Source organism: Calidris pugnax, unplaced genomic scaffold (genome assembly GCF_001431845.1).
Source record: "Calidris pugnax isolate Ruff unplaced genomic scaffold, ASM143184v1 scaffold11, whole genome shotgun sequence".
NCBI classification, from domain to species: Eukaryota; Metazoa; Chordata; class Aves; order Charadriiformes; family Scolopacidae; genus Calidris; species Calidris pugnax.
In genome coordinates, this window is record NW_015090803.1 from 16648796 (window position 1) to 16666314 (window position 17519).

The 17519-nt window shown below is 39.3% G+C and overlaps 1 protein-coding gene across 1 annotated transcript in view; it reads left to right on the forward strand.

Moving 5' to 3' along the window:
* Positions 1-2499: 2499 nt before the first annotated feature.
* Positions 2500-17519, forward strand: part of VWDE (von Willebrand factor D and EGF domains) — a 56830-nt gene continuing 41810 nt past the window's right edge. The window contains exons 1-9 of the mRNA XM_014937622.1: positions 2500-2672; positions 4799-5030; positions 6786-6851; positions 7556-7815; positions 12642-12731; positions 13424-13568; positions 14242-14456; positions 14777-14850; positions 16930-17203. Coding sequence (XP_014793108.1) covers positions 2628-2672; positions 4799-5030; positions 6786-6851; positions 7556-7815; positions 12642-12731; positions 13424-13568; positions 14242-14456; positions 14777-14850; positions 16930-17203 — 1401 coding nt within the window. The 5' untranslated portion in view covers positions 2500-2627. The remainder of the gene's footprint in view (positions 2673-4798; positions 5031-6785; positions 6852-7555; positions 7816-12641; positions 12732-13423; positions 13569-14241; positions 14457-14776; positions 14851-16929; positions 17204-17519) is intronic.

A 17519-nucleotide genomic window follows, 5' to 3' on the forward strand; every position in this document is an offset into this window, starting at 1 on the left:
AGATATCCAATAATATGTTTGGTATTTTTTTTTTTTTTTTTTTGTGGAAAATGAGCTCCTGTGTTGATTTCAAGAACCTCTTTGACTTTTGGTTAACGTGTGCTGCTCAGAGTACCTATTACCTGACCCAGTTTGTGGCAGTCGTGGTACAAACCCCAAGGTGTTGGCAGAGATTTCCTCTATACCTCTCCCAAAAGGCTCATCCTCCAGCACAGCGCTACCCTTGCGTTTAAAATGTTGCAAAAGTTGATTTCTTTTCTGGCTTCGAATCACATTTCTCAGTATCTGGGAGGACCACAGAGGTCTGGGATGGATCCAGGCAAAGCTCACTGTATTCATCCTGAAGACAGGCAGGAAAAATAATCAACCAGTGTTGTGCAACATGAGATTTCCAAGCAATAGCTATGGAAATATTAGCATTCTTCTAAAAAGGAAGAAAGAATAGACAAAGGGCTGGATGACATTTTAAAGTGATGTGCATAATAATAAGAAACGTATAATTTGATCTTTAGTAGGATTTATGACCCTGTTACAAGTGAGTACAGTCTGCTGTTTTAAAGATCTATCAAACGATGATCTAATTAAACTGTGGAGGAAAAGAAAATAAAGACTTGTCTCATGTCTAGCTTGATTTATTAATGGAGAAGGGAACAGATATTAATTGCTTCAGGAGTGGTTCAGTTACAGGAAAGAAATCTGATGAGGGTGCTGCAGGAAAGGGAGAATTCCAGTTAAAAAAAAAAAATAGAAGGCAGGAAGAAACTTTCCCCGCGGTTCATAAACTGCTTGTGCTGTAGCTTGGTTAGAAAACATTTCAATAACACACATGACTGACCTGTGATTCTTCAAGGGCTTTTCTTCGAATTCCAATGAAGGATAAATTCTCAGTAAGGTCAACTTGTATGGACACGAATAGCCTAGGGGCTACTAGGAGTAACTCAGCAGCACGGTGGTGGCACAGTCAATCACAGCGACTTCCATCTGCCCTTAGAGGACAGAAGATAAAGCTATTGTTACCTGCCTGGGTAGCCTAAAGCCATAGCAGATTAAATCTTCCGTCTTTGAAAGGCTATAGGATTCTCAAACTGTGCTTGAAAGAAGATGAAGTCTGTTCCCTCACTGGGGCATCTTCTCCATTTAAAGGAGGGAAATTACCTGGTTTGGAAACTGTTTTATAATTGGGGTTGTCTAGGCAATGGTGTGAAAAATGTGGGAGGTGATAGTGTGTTATTGCATGATTTGAACCAAAATATGTTTGTAATCAGTGGCATAAATACACCATGCAAAATATGGGACAAATACAGAAAAGTCTGGGAGAGAAAACTGAAGTTAAGAGTATTATTATTCAAAATGTAAGATCATAGAGCTTTACTGCAGCTGCATTTTTTTAATTCATTAATAGCATAGCAGAGGCAAGAATTAAGATTAACTGTGTCATTCAGTATAACCTGAAATTCCATTCATGGGCAGCATCAGTTGGTATCCATTTTTAAAAGCAAGCTAAATAGATAGGCATATTTAAAATGTTAATTATTTATTAATATTCTCTGACTTTGTTTTCCCCTGCTTTCACTTCCCAGGCACATTCCTGAGCAAGAACTCAATGGCATATTGCATGCAAATATGCCATTAGCCAGAACTTTTATTGTCACTGTCTTTGACAGGAGTTGACTCGGTTGCCAAATCAGACTCAGAAATTCTGGCATTCTGCTTTATTATTGAATGAATTTTAAAAAAAAAAAAAATCATAAAGACGTCTTCAGATTCTAAACCTTCATGTTGCCTATCAGCAATTTTGAGATTTTTTTTTTTTGAGGCCACAAGGCCATTTAGATATCCAATAATATGTTTGGTAGTTGTATTTACTTTATTAAAATTTAGCATGTCAGTCATGCAAATTGACTTAAATTGTGTAACTGGGCATCTCCCCATTTCCATACACACTTTTGCTACCATCCACGTGTATGTGTGCAAACTGTGTGCAACTACCTCTCATCCATTCGAGAGAATTCTTCATTTCAGGCATAGAAACCCCATAAAGCCTATTTACAGAAAAACTTTGGATAATCTTTACTCTTCTTAAAGTAAGATTTTGACCCTCATATATCTGACACCCCGTTTTTATTTGGGTTGTTAGAGTTCATAAACATCAGTGAAACTAGAAAGTCAAAATCCAGAGAGAAAGTATGAACATACTCCTTTCTGCTGTTTCTACATCCAGGGTAAATGCCTAATGTGGTTATTAATTTGCATTTATTCTCCACTTAAAGAAGGAAAAGTTACCACATGATGAATTCTATTCAATTTTAGAGTGCTAAGATAACTATTTGTTGTTGTTACTAAGACTTCAACATGTTTTACGGTAAAAGTAGCTTCGCATCATATTGCAATATATCCATCTTTTCCCATTAAAAACACTTAACATATTTTCTAACATGCCTGTTAGACGTTCCATCTTGATACTCAAACTGCTCTCTTGCTCCCCAGTTCTCGAATGCTCTCCTGGTGGCCATCGGGTCCTGCAGAGCCCTTACCGAAGCGTTGACTTCGATTCCTCCCACCTCCAGCAGTCAGCCATTCAGGATTTAATATGTGACCATTCCCTAACACCAGGATGGTATCGCTTTATGGTTTTTGATAAGCCTGCTGAGATGCCGACCAAGTGCGTGGAGGTACTGTTACAACCCATTAGATTATTAGAAATACGTATTTTTTTCTTATGAACTTTTCAGTGGGATAGGAACAAAACCAGAATACAGTTATGGAGACTGCTGTGGAGGAAGAGTACCTACTCTCTCTAAATACTTTATTTAAAATGTGTTAACTGGACAATTAAGTCTTAAGCATTGAAAATTTTACGCTGAGTAGGGAATAGCAGGGGATGACAAATTACATCCCTTTTAGAGCACTCAAAACTAGTAATTTTTGGTCACTGCTGAAGGTTTTCTCAGCAGCAGCAGAGCAGGACTATCCTGTTGTAAAGCTGCAGCTCTGTGGTGGGCAGTCTGTTGGGAAGGCCATGTGAATGTGGGATAAAGATTTGCAGCCACATGAAGCCAGTAATTGTGGAGCCTTTAAAGTGATGATGTTAGAAGAGGTTGCTCTTAAAATGACTTGAACTAACAGAGTTGCCTCAGCAGCAGCAAGTCCCCTAAGACTCAAGAATTACTTGGAATATTTAATACTTTAGACTTGTAAGGCTTTATTTTGGACCATGACAACTATATTCCTATTTTAAAACATTTCCTTGTTTAAGAAAAAAAAATAATTAAAATGTCATTACAATATTTTACCTGTGATTTCTCTAATGAATTGAAATTGCCGGGTCACAGTCTCTTAATAAAAATCAAAAATTCAAAAACCCAACAATGAAACACTTTTATAGGAATACAAAACAGTTCAAAATACTCATGAAATAAAACTGAGTTTATAGCAGCTCCTCAAGGGATCAAAGAAAGGGATACTTGAGGTTAGGTACAAAGGAGAAGAGGTTCTCAAAATCTCACGATCTCAGATTTATAGTTTTCATCTAAATATTTTCCAAATGCTGGCTTTAACACACTGTGGCCTTCTAGGTCTTTCTCTTCAGTTTGCTTCCTGCAAGCACATGAGAGACTGGAGGTGACTTTTAACTCATTCTGATAACCCATGAACCAGGTTCCTCCTTTGTCTCCTTTTCTCAGGATTGATTTTCCTGTGTTCTGCTGCTAAACTCTGGGGTCTGCTAAATCAGATTTATGTTTGGGGTACTATGATTGTTACTGCTGTGAAGTTGTGACCTGCTCAGCAGCTTCCTTGATGAGAAGACCTCATGTTGCCACAGTGGTGGGGGGCGAAGGAGACTGTTCCACAGCACACTTCTCACTCCCTCATAAAGGTGTCTTGCATTTTTGGCTAGGGCTGCAAGCCAGTAACTGTGCATCAGCTGGCCACATCTCTTAGCTAAAATCCAGGAGGCTGGCTGAGCCTTCAGTCCATGGCAAAGGGCGGATAAAGTGTGTCTGCTTAAGCACCTTTGGTTGATATTCAGTGAGTATATCTTCTGCCCTGTATTTGCCATGCTCTGGTGGCATTCACACAATCAGCTACTGTAGGTTAACAGGTGTAGAGTAACTCGCTAAGCCATAACACAATTGCTGGCTTTTTTGGGCAAAACCACTCAGGTGTGGCTCCTGGTTAAGTTCTTTAGGCACTAAAAAAGGGGACACCTGTCTACAACTATATCGCTGTCTACAACTCCCTGAAATGAGGGTGTAGTGAGGTGGGGTTGGTCTCTTCTCCCAAGTAACAGGCAATGGGACAAGAGGAAATGGTGTCCAGTTGTGCCAGGGGAGGTTTAGGTTGGATATTAGAAAAATGTTTACACTGAAAGGGTTATTAAGCCTTGGAATGGGCTGCCCAGGGAAGTGGTTGAGTCACCATCCCTGGAGGGATTTAGAAGATGGGTAGACATAGTGCTTAGAGACATGGTTTAGTGATGGGTTTTGTCAGTGTTAGGTTGATGGTTGGACTAGATGATCTGAAAGGTCCCTTCTAACCTATGCAACTCTATGATTCTATGATTCTAAATTATAGTCTTTAGCAACACAAATGCATTAGACTCAAAGAAAGACTTAAGCCTCCTTTGTGTGTATTTGTATTCAACCTTGAGGAGGAAAATAAGCAAGCCCTCAATTACACTGTCTAAACTTCGCTAAAAGCCCATGCAGGAAACTAATTGAATACACCTCTCATTAAAGCATAGCAACAGTTTGATAAGGCATTAACCATTTTGTGATGTTTTCCTTTGGCACGGCAGATGAATCACTGCGGAACTCAAGCCCCTGTCTGGTTGTCTCTGAGGGACTCAGAGTCCATGCCTCGCCCCGGTGAGATCAAACAGCTGACGGCCTGTGCTACATGGCAGTTCTTCTTCAGCACTTCAAAAGACTGCTGCCTTTTCCGAATCCCTGTCAGTGTGAGGAACTGTGGAGATTTCTTTGTTTACTTGCTGCAGCCCACCCAAGGATGCATGGGGTATTGTGCAGAAGGTGAGAAAACGCCTGGTCTAACTCAACTGCCCGCGTGTGTTGATGAGTAACTGTCTTGCTCTGGTGTTTGGATGAAAGGAAACACCTGAAAATAGTTTTACTTGGTGAAGTTTCCTGCAGTCCTTACTTTTCATATTGATATTAATAGAAAAATTATTTTATCTGGTGAGGTGGGTTCACACCACCCCTTTTTAACTTACATTTAGCACTCAAATGCTCTTCAAAGCACAGAAACTTAGGAATTGAAATTTTTGTACGATGAGGTGGGGATATAAGACACATCTGGAAGTCAAATTTCAGAGTATTTTTACACTCTTACTTCTGCTCTGCAAATACCCAAGGCTGAACATGCATAGAATTACGTGTCAGAGTAAATTTTGTTTAAGAACTTCACCAAATGGCTTATATATCAATATAGTTTGTTGTGTGGGTGTCTATTTTTGTCAGTTAGGTTGACGGTTGGACAAGATGATCTTTAAGGTCCCTTCCAACCTAGAAGATTCTGTGATTCTGTGATATATATATGGTTAGGAATCTTTTTCTTTCTGTACTTCTTTTATCATCATTCTGGAGAGCATACACATTGTTGCTAGAAGAAAATTCAGCACAAAAATGCTCTATTGACAGACAATTTATTAGTACCATGAGGAAGAACCAGAGTCCTTTTGTGATGCTTTGTTTTATCTTGGGCCCTTGCACTGCAAAAGGGTTGGTGTTCACAGCTCAAAACTTCTTTATTTCGTTATTCATGCCAGATCTTCCAGATAGCTTAATTAAGGCATATTTAAATCCTTACACTTATAAATACTGTGAAATAGTGGCAAATTAGTGTAGCAGGAGATTCTCATTAGCTTGTATAACGCAGTGTTGTGAAAATACCAGCAATATTTTTATGCATCATGCACTGTCTTGCTCAAAGTCACATTCTCTACTTCTGACTGTTTGCAAAAGCTTCACACCAAAACTATCAGTGGGTTTTCTGGTGCCTTGTTGGACAATCATTATTGCTTTAGGTCCAATTCTTAAGGGTTTATTCTCCAAGGGTTTATCGACAGAAAAAACTGCCAGAAATGGGGCATTTCAGCATATGAGTGGCTGAAGCAACGAAAAACTACTGCACTACGGGACTTTGTGTTTGGTCTGGAACATCAAAATCTGCTCTTCCTTCTTTTTGGCGAATGGGGCTTTTGGTGTTGCTGCTGCTCTTTTGTCTTACTTTGGCTGGGCTGACTAACCTCTTCCTGCTGCTGGTACAAATGCACTGGTAAAGTCCCACTTTTTAAAAATAACATACAAAATAGCAAACAATAGCCTTTTTCTTAGGTAGGAACGATGATTTTTTTCAAAGCAGGGCTGCGTTGAATTTGGCTGTCCAGGGTTACAGTTAATGAATAAGCATTCAGGTGTGCATTTGGGGGGACAAAATAGATGTGCAAGGGAATAGTTTAATTCCTTTTCATGCACTATCTCTGAGTATTGGCTGGGTCCCTCTGAAGTAAGAGATGCAGGGGTGGTAGAATGTTCTGTACCTTCCTCCCAGCTGTAGCCAATCTACTGGTGATCTCCAGTGCAAGGCTTTGCACTCCCTGCCACCATCATTGTATAGGAATTAGAAGATTGCTTCTGTTTTTCTAATTCACATTTCAATTAGTGTCTTGTGATCTGTGGTGTATTTTTAACATAGAACAATAAGTTAAGAGCGTTGGTGTACCCACTCTGTGTTGTGTGAATATACAATTTAAGAACAATTTATAGTTGTTTCAGATGCAAAGCCACAGACCTGTGATCCTGAGGGAGCAGAGATTCAAGGCGTCTGTATCAGTAAGTATTTTAGTCTGATTTTCAAGATTTTCTGTGCATCTGTGACCCAATAATGTCAAAATTTAGTCATATTTTATCTTGAATAAAAACACATTCATGTTATTGACAGTATTCCTTGGTCTTTGACAAATGAGCAGTTTGGAGGTAATTTCAGACCTTGGATTCCAAAATTAGTTCCTCAGTGTAATGTTCAGAATAACTACCAAAATGTTAAAAAGTAGTTTTAATAATGAGGATTTAGAGATTAGCATGATTCTTTAGTAGTTAAATATCAGATGAATCTACAAACCAAACTGTTGCTTATTCTGTTCCTTGTTACATAGCCCTTTTTTTTTTTCTTTTTCCCTTTCTTCCTAAGTAGAGAAAATATTCTTCTGTCAGGCAAATTCCTTTGCTTGTTGCTCTCTCCTGTCTGATAAAATAATTAAATATGTTTAGTTCCCTCATTTGGGGTTTTTTTCCTCCCCTCTTGAGCACCTTCCTATGGGCTAGAATATAATCAGGGGCTGATCAAGAGTTTTAATAATTAATCAAAAATCACGCACACCAACTCTGATTCTCTAAGCAATTAGGTAATATTTCCATATATGAAAAAGGTAAATATTATTAGTGTATTAATGGACAAAATCTGTGTTGATTTCATTTCATTAGATAACGGTTTTTGCACAGAATATAAAGCACAACCTGCACTTCTGTTTGACCAGGTAACCTGGCTCCTCCGTCACCTCCATCTGTGTCCCCGCCACTGCCAGCTGTCCCTGAAGTTGTAGCACGGGTGATCAAAGGCAGCGTTTACCTCAGGTGCACCTTTGGCTTTCCCTTTGCAAACACCTCGGTGGGATTCGTTGTGACCTGGTCAAGGCTTTCTCCTGAAGGTACCAAAGAGGAACTGAAACGTGAAACAGCAGTTCACGCCTTCTCCCTTCTAGAACTAGATGGAATAAACATCAGACTTGGAGACAGAGTAGGTTAAAAATAATTATAAAACTCTTTGTATTGTTTATGATATGTTATTTCTCCTTCATAGCCATTTTATCTAAAGGCATATGGTTTCATAAATGGTCAGTAGACACCAGGAGTTGCCAGTCAGCAGCCTTTTTCTTAGGTAGGAACGATGATTTTTTTCAAAGCAGGGCTGCGTTGAATTTGGCTGTCCAGGGTTACAGTTAATGAATAAGCATTCAGGTGTGCATTTGGGGGGACAAAATAGATGTGCAAGGGAATAGTTTAATTCCTTTTCATGCACTATCTCTGAGTATTGGCTGGGTCCCTCTGAAGTAAGAGATGCAGGGGTGGTAGAATGTTCTGTACCTTCCTCCCAGCTGTAGCCAATCTACTGGTGATCTCCAGTGCAAGGCTTTGCACTCCCTGCCACCATCATTGTATAGGAATTAGAAGATTGCTTCTGTTTTTCTAATTCACATTTCAATTAGTGTCTTGTGATCTGTGGTGTATTTTTAACATAGAACAATAAGTTAAGAGCGTTGGTGTACCCACTCTGTGTTGTGTGAATATACAATTTAAGAACAATTTATAGTTGTTTCAGATGCAAAGCCACAGACCTGTGATCCTGAGGGAGCAGAGATTCAAGGCGTCTGTATCAGTAAGTATTTTAGTCTGATTTTCAAGATTTTCTGTGCATCTGTGACCCAATAATGTCAAAATTTAGTCATATTTTATCTTGAATAAAAACACATTCATGTTATTGACAGTATTCCTTGGTCTTTGACAAATGAGCAGTTTGGAGGTAATTTCAGACCTTGGATTCCAAAATTAGTTCCTCAGTGTAATGTTCAGAATAACTACCAAAATGTTAAAAAGTAGTTTTAATAATGAGGATTTAGAGATTACCACGATTCTTTAGTAGTTAAATATCAGATGAATCTACAAATAGAACTGTTGTTTATTCTGTTCCTTGTTATATAGCCCCTTTTTTTTTTTCCTTTTTCCCTTTCTTCATAAGTAGAGAAAGTATTCTTCTGTCAGGCAAATTCCTTTGCTTGTTGCTCTCTCCTGTCTGATAAAATAATTAAATATGTTTTGTTCCCTTGTTTGGGGTTTTGTTCCTCCCCTCTTGAGCACCTTCCTATGGGCTAGAATATAATCAAGGGCTGATCAAGAGTTTCAATAATTAATCAAAAATCATGCACACCAACTCTGATTCTCTAAGCGATTAGGTAGTATTTCCATATATGAAAAGGTAAATATTATTAGTGTATTAATGGAAAAAATCTGTGTTGATTTCATTTCATTGGATACTGGTTTTTGCACAGAATATAAAGCACAACCTGCACTTCTGTTTGACCAGGTAACCTGGCTCCTCCGTCACCTCCATCTGTGTCCCCGCCACTGCCAGCTGTCCCTGAAATTGTAGCACGGCTGATCAAAGGCAGCGTTTACCTCAGGTGCACCTTTGGCTTTCCCTTTGCAAACACCTCGGTGGGATTCGTTGTGACCTGGTCAAGGCTTTCTCCTGAAGGTACCAAAGAGGAACTGAAACGTGAAACAGCAGTTCACGCCTTCTCCCTTCTAGAACTAGATGGAATAAACATCAGACTTGGAGACAGAGTAGGTTAAAAATAATTATAAAACTCTTTGTATTGTTTATGATATGTTATTTCTCCTTCATAGCCATTTTATCTAAAGGCATATGGTTTCATAAATGGTCAGTAGACACCAGGAGTTGCCAGTCAGCTTTCCAGTGCCTTAGTGTGTGATTTTTCTTGGCAGAAGCTTATTGCCTCTAGTTGCTGTTTACACCCACAGTGCCCATACCAATGTGGAAACACCACAGAATATATCAGGAACTGTCACTACTGTTAAGGTTTTTAGACCGTCTCAGTGTAGTATAGTGTGCCTCCAGGAGAGAAATGCTTATTCAAGTTGCTGCTTCTTCTCCCTCTACTGTGATTTTGTTTGGTGCCGTAAATTAAGAGGATTTTTGGATGCAACTGCACCTAAGTAAGAGGCTATAAGAGCCAGAGGTTGTGAGAAGCTGTGTTGTTGATTCGCTCATTTACATTTCAATTAGTGTCTTGTGATATTTGGTGCATTTTTAACATAGAACAATAAGTTAAGAGCGTTGGTGTACCCACTCTGTGTTGTGTGAATATACAATTTAAGAACAATTTATAGTTGTTTCAGATGCAAAGCCACAGACCTGTGATCCTGAGGGAGCAGAGATTCAAGGCCTCTGTATCAGTAAGTATTTTAGTTTGATTTTCAAGATTTCCTGTGCATCTGTGACCCAATAATGTCAAAATTTAGTCATATTTTATCTTGAATAAAAACACATTCATGTTATTGACAGTATTCCTTGGTCTTTGACAAATGAGCAGTTTGGAGGTAATTTCAGACCTTGGATTCCAAAATTAGTTCCTCAGTGTAATGTTCAGAATAACTACCAAAATGTTAAAAAGTAGTTTTAATAATGAGGATTTAGAGATTACCACGATTCTTTAGTAGTTAAATATCAGATGAATCTACAAATAGAACTGTTGTTTATTCTGTTCCTTGTTATATAGCCCCTTTTTTTTTTTCCTTTTTCCCTTTCTTCATAAGTAGAGAAAGTATTCTTCTGTCAGGCAAATTCCTTTGCTTGTTGCTCTCTCCTGTCTGATAAAATAATTAAATATGTTTTGTTCCCTTGTTTGGGGTTTTGTTCCTCCCCTCTTGAGCACCTTCCTATGGGCTAGAATATAATCAAGGGCTGATCAAGAGTTTCAATAATTAATCAAAAATCATGCACACCAACTCTGATTCTCTAAGCGATTAGGTAGTATTTCCATATATGAAAAGGTAAATATTATTAGTGTATTAATGGAAAAAATCTGTGTTGATTTCATTTCATTGGATACTGGTTTTTGCACAGAATATAAAGCACAACCTGCACTTCTGTTTGACCAGGTAACCTGGCTCCTCCGTCACCTCCATCTGTGTCCCCGCCACTGCCAGCTGTCCCTGAAATTGTAGCACGGCTGATCAAAGGCAGCGTTTACCTCAGGTGCACCTTTGGCTTTCCCTTTGCAAACACCTCGGTGGGATTCGTTGTGACCTGGTCAAGGCTTTCTCCTGAAGGTACCAAAGAGGAACTGAAACGTGAAACAGCAGTTCACGCCTTCTCCCTTCTAGAACTAGATGGAATAAACATCAGACTTGGAGACAGAGTAGGTTAAAAATAATTATGAAACTCTTTGTATTGTTTATGATATGTTATTTCTCCTTCATAGCCATTTTATCTAAAGGCATATGGTTTCATAAATGGTCAGTAGACACCAGGAGTTGCCAGTCAGCATTCCAGTGCCTTAGTGTGTGATTTTTCTTGGCAGAAGCTTATTGCCTCTAGTTGCTGTTTACACCCACAGTGCCCATACCAATGTGGAAACACCACAGAATATATCAGGAACTGTCACTACTGTTAAGGTTTTTAGACCGTCTCAGTGTAGTATAGTGTGCCTCCAGGAGAGAAATGCTTATTCAAGTTGCTGCTTCTTCTCCCTCTACTGTGATTTTGTTTGGTGCCGTAAATTAAGAGGATTTTTGGATGCAACTGCATCTAAGTAAGAGGCTATAAGAGCCAGAGATTGTGAGAAGCTGTGTTGTTGATTCATCGGACAGATTTCTGGTCTCTGAATCAATAATGAGCTCTGCTGCTTTATGGTTTTGTCTCCAGGATTGAATTCAAATGGTTTAATCTCTGCCATCAAAAGGAGCGGGAGTACCTGCATTACCTTCTGTGGGAGCAGAATCAGGATCTAGGCTCTAATGGTAACTTTGAGAAGCTTAAGAACTGGAAAATCAATAAGCTTTTTACTTGTATGTAACAAAATGCAGGTTATTTTTTCCTGGCCAAAATAATAAAAAAAAATGCACATGGTTGGTGTGCATGTGGATGTGTGTTCAAGCCAAAGCAAGGCTGCTTGGATGGTTTATGGGCATCAATAGCAATTGCTAATCCTCAAAAATCCTTTGGGAACTTGGTGAATAGATGCCTGATGGTGTTAGCTCAGTCAAAAGGAGAGGCACAGTCATAAACCACCCGCTGCTGCTCTGAATCCTTGGTTTTCTCAGGATCTCAAAGATTGCATGTGTGGTCAGTCTGTCTCAAAAGGGATACAGCAAAATAAACAAACAAAAAATACAAAAGCAAAGCAAAACCACAGTGTCTGGTAGCATGGAACTGGTTCAGTGGAGGGAAATCACAGTAAATTCTTCAGCTTGAAAAAGACTATCCGGGAAACACCAGGAAAATAGTATAGTAAGAAGAGGAGGTTTTGCATAACCTAAGATCTAATGGGCACTCAGCAGAATTAAAAGGTAAAAAGGGTGAAGTAGGCAAAAGGAAGTAACTAACATGTGATAAGTGTGATTGTTTTGCATAACCTAAGATCTAATGGGCACTCAGCAGAATTTAAAGGTAAAAAGGGTGAAGTAGACAAAAGGAAGTAACTAACATGTAATAAAGTATATCATGGGGTGCAGAAATGCGCTGGAAGGGATTTGTTAAATCTGTGGAGACTTAGGTGCTTGTTAAACATGATGGTTTGTATGTGGCCTTAGTTCAAGAAGTCTCTGCCCCGCTGGTGGAATGTGCCAGGAAAAGGTCTTAGGATGCTCAAAGTGTTTCTTTGTTTTTCTTAAGCATCACCATTGACAATTGGTAATTTTCTGGTGCAAACAGAAGACTGAGTGTGATGAATCCATCAAACCAACCCGTGACGGCTGGGGTTTGTCTTCACACGACCACTTCATACCAAAAATGTGTTCTATTATACTGGTTTTGCCCTACAGGTCTACTGTAGCAGTTCTGCTTTTTTCATGGAGAAGCCGGACATACAAAGTGCTTCTGTTGAAAGCAAGGAATTTTTTGCTGGCATTAAGGTAATTTTGAAAGAAAATAATGTTTTACTTTGTCGTAGTAGGAATCTTTCTGAGTATTGCCACAGCAGTCAGTCTTCTGACTAGAAAGCACTCAAAATGTATTAATTGTGAATTAAAAGAGCATGTTGTTGGCAGTAGTGAACTTAAATTTGTCAAATAGCAGAAGAGTTGAAGTTTTAGGCATCTGTTACTGATCTCTAGTTGCACTGTTGGTTATGTATCTATAGTGAGCTGTGTTATAAGTTTGTGGAGAGAAATCCCAGGAGAAATAGGGTGCTTCCAAATTCTTTTGGGACATTGTTGCCTGTAGGTAGCTTCTTCCTTCCTTCCCCCAGACAATACACCAAACTGTTTAACTTCCAGAAGGTACCCAGAGAATACATTTTTCGTGGTGGTAACGTGGTTTGTGAATTCCTTACCTTTTTAGCCAGCCTTTATTCTTGCCTGTTCTTTATCTTTGCCACTTATTTCCACCTCTTCAAGACTCTTGCTGCTGAGTCCCCACCTTCTCCCCTGAAGATGCCCTAAAGCTCCTCAGACCATCTAAATGAGCTTGATGAAATGGAGCAGGCTGTGCACTGTGCTATTCTATTTCTTCAGGTTTTTTTATACTGTACTTCTAGCCACTTAGTAAGCAATGCTGTAGTTTACTCACAAAGCTTGCATTTTAAGTACAGTTTCTTCTGCACTAGATACTTCCAGAAACGTATGATATATCAGAAGACGGGAAGGAGTACAGACTGGCAATAGAAAGCAGCATTCCTATTCCTTGTCCCGAGTTTAGCCAGCTTGAAAGTGACTGCAAAATCTCACTAACATTAAATACTGTTGATGAAGGTAAGCATTATCCCGATTTCTGTTGTATTTTGTATGTTTAATGTGTTTTCTCCAAATATTCCTGTTGGTCTCCTTCTTTGGAGACACTGTTAATTGTAAAATATTTTCCAAAATATTAAAATATTCACGGGCTGTGTATACTGCTGCTGAAAGTATGGAAGAATGTGTCCCTAATCCATTACTTGTTGGAGTTAGCAGGTGGTTTGGGCAGCTATGGGTATCGGAGCCGTATTCTTTGACTTGGATAGATGGAATACTTGCAAAGTTTATAATTCAGTTCATTTTGTTGATCAGTTGTGTTGCAAGTATTATATACGCAGTTGTGAAGTTCTCATTTTTTAGTACCATGACTGTTTTCTGTAGTTTCTCAAGCACAAGTCCTGTGAACCTCAGGAGGAGCCTTGCCTAGGCCGACAACCATTTTTATGTCACATTAACAGGCCTGTTGTGATTTCCATTGGCCTATCAAACTGTAAAATTCAAACCCATGTTCTTGGGGGTGTGTGTGAAGATGTAGAGAGGGGGTTTTGCATGACCAAACCCAAGAAAAATGCATAATTATTTCAATTTATGAAAATGTTTTTAAATAAGTTAGTATCTCTATTAACAGTAGTAATCAAACTGTGACTGACTTAGAGGAAAACTCACTAATGATGTGCTTTCATTAAAACAGGTAAAGAGCAGTTAGGTTTAAACTTGGCTCTTTCTTCTTGTCATGTGGATCTTCTCCAGAAACCCTGCAGTAACGGAATCTGTAGTCAAGCTGTAATTTATTTCACTGCTGTGACAGACTTTATGCAGGATGGAGACAGAATTACCAGGATTGCAGTGGAACCGATATCCAGCACGAGCTTCCTGTGGAATGGCTACGTTCCAGAGAGCACACAGGTCGAAAATGTTCATGTTATGCTCTGTGAACTGCCCAGAAATGCAGCTGATGTTAATGAAGCTTCTATTTCAGTTGTCATTTGCTGACTCACATCAAGATTTCTAAGTGGTCAATGTTCCGTTGTTTTATTTTCATTGAAATGCCGTGTTTTCATTTGAATTATTTTTTTAACATTTTAATACTGATATAACTACTGACATTGGTTAAAAGTATAATATATTTATTAGAATGTAAGCTAGTATCTTAAGATAAACAATGTGCTGGAGCCTGTTTATTTCCTAATCTAACACGGTTTACTGTGTGTTGCTTTGTTTTGAAGATTACAGTAAAGGATCTACCCACTGCCTACTGCTACTCATTTACTGACCCTCACATAATTACATTTGACGGAAGGTAAGCACTGGATTGCTGCTCTTAAATTTTAAGTGTGTTGGGATTTTTTTTGTGGGCGGTTTTTGTGGGCATCTTTAATTATTTACTCATTTTAAATCTGGGCTGGTGATACAAGTTAGTTGTGGTTTTCCACAACTGCACTCTGTAGTTTACACTCTTTCTTGGAAAATAAGGATAAACGTGCTTTAGTTAGTAAAAGCTTGCCAGTTGTGGTGATGTTTGTAAAATTTGCATTTCTAAATGCAAGTTTTGGGGTGTGGCAAGAGAGTGAAGCAAATGGACTATTTTCCTTGTTAGAGTATGCCAAGAGAGGAGGGGTTGCTGTACTGTCTGTTGACTAGGAAAGATAGAAAAGTTATTACATATGAACAGTGATAAAATGATCGATGAGGCAAAACTGCTTTAATGCAAAGGTGTTTCCAACCTACAGTGTAGTTTCCCTATTTCTGGGTGTCGATACCTGAATCCTTGTAAGGATCAGGTTGCCAGAAGGTACTTGCTGCCCGTGTACCATTGTGCTGAGTTCATTAATAGCATTGAAAGCCACTTAATCACTGCTGTCACTCGCACATCACTGACCTTCTTTCTGAAGTGAAGACAGCTTCCGTGGCCACAGCTGGCATGTTTTTGGTGTGCTTCTGTCTTTCAAAGAGTTTCTAATTCATGGAAGGTGTCAAAACAAACACGGGGTCCACACCTGGGGCATATATTCTTGGCAGAAGCACTTTTCTTCAAGTGGCAGGGTGACAAGAAGAGGATGTGTTGTCTCCACCCCACACCAGCTCCTCTTGGGAACTTGATAACAGAAGGGAACCTCCACCCTGCTACCCACTCCTCTTGGGAACTTGATAACAGAAGGGAAAAGACAAGCTGCAGTTGCTTCTCTGATAGCACTGAGACTAGGATTAATAATAATAAAGTCACTGAGTTATCCTAATCTTTCAGTTCCTCCTTCAGTGGAAATTATAGGGATGGCTTCACTGGGCATTTTAACCACTGATACGTTGTGAACAAGCTTTTTTACGAAGCAATGGTTTTCTGTGATGTGAGCTGGCTGGAAGCAGGATGCTGTGATGAAAAAACTGGCTTTTTAAGGTTAAAGTCTGTTGCTACTTTATTTTACAAACTGAGGAAACAACCAGAAAAGGAACTGTCCTTACTGAACGACAGGTAATCCTCTGCAGTCCCAGCAGGGCAGCCATCTGCAGTTTGTCTGCTGGCCCATTATACGTAAAGTAAATCACTATTCTGCAATCAACAATTAACTGTCAAGTGCCATTTATAGCCAAGAGGCTGTTAAACTTGCAGCAAAAGTTTGGAGGTTTTTCTTTCTTTTCTTGCCCCCATCTCCCACCTCCCCCAAGCCCTTCTCGCTGCTGAATCATTAAATTGGTCATTTTAACTTTGCTTCAGGGAACAGATGGCTAACCCTAAGGAAAAGAAAGAAAAAAGAAAGCCACTATTTATGGTTTACATCTGAAATAATTTTCAAATCTTTGGGAATAAGCACTCCCCATCTTAAGAAAGCAGACCTTTTTAAAAGTATGTGACTTTCTAAATCATTTTGTCGAGGGTACTTAGGCGGTTTTCAGCAGCTGCCCCCCTGCTATGCATCTTATTGCTCTTGCTGCACGGATGTACTGCTCTAGGATGTACAACAAAGGTGGAGAAGTGCCCCCCTGTTCCCTGTCAAAAACAGGGGAAAAAAATATCCAAGTTAAAAAAAAAAAAATATCAAAGAATGGCAGTGGCTTCATGGGTATGTTTCCATTCACAACCATTGTCTGCAGATACTCAGCTCATGATCCTTCTTTTATTCCATATTTTTCTGCTGTAAAACAGCTTAGGGTTTTTTTTTTGATGTAGAGCTGCACAGAGGAAGATATTGTGGTGTTTGTTCAGAACAAAGTTGTTTGTTGGTTTGTGGGCTGTGCTGTTTGGTTTTTCTGATGCAGGAAAACAAGTTGCAGCGTCAAAGTTCTTCAGCGAGAAAGCTGTTTTAAGATAAAGTTGCTGACGTGTGGCAGTACAGTTATTTTATAACCAAAGTGATGCCACACGCTGTTCTTTTGATTCCAGGCTCTACGACAATTTTAAAACAGGCACATTTGTTCTCTACAAGAGTACGTCTCGAGATTTTGAAGTTCACGTTCGCCAGTGGGACTGTGGAAGTCTTCTCTACTCAACAGCCTGCAACTGTGGCTTTGTTGCCAAAGAAGGAAGTGATATAATTGCCTTTGACATGTGCAGCGGTCAGCTCCACCAGTCACAGCCACACTTATCTGTAATAAACAGAGACACGACAGGAAGCAATGTCAGAATCACTGAATCCTACCTAGGAAGAAAAGTAACAGTAAGTAGTAAATAATTGCTTGCAGATGTAAGTGATGCTTATCTCAGCAATCATTTATAGCAGTTCACATCAACTTCAGAACTAAAACCTGTTTTATTTTCTGCAGTTAAGCAGTAGCATAATGTTTATTTTACAATCGTGGTCCTTTGGCCAGTGTTTTGCTTGTCAGTGAAAGACGTTGTCCTCAAAAACAAAGTTGTGTCAATGTGCACACCTTTCTGGAGCCACGCTGTCAATCACAGGAGACAAACCTTGTGTGGAAGGTGCAGATTTCAGATTCAATATGCACTTATTTAGCAGCCCTGACGTTCCAGCA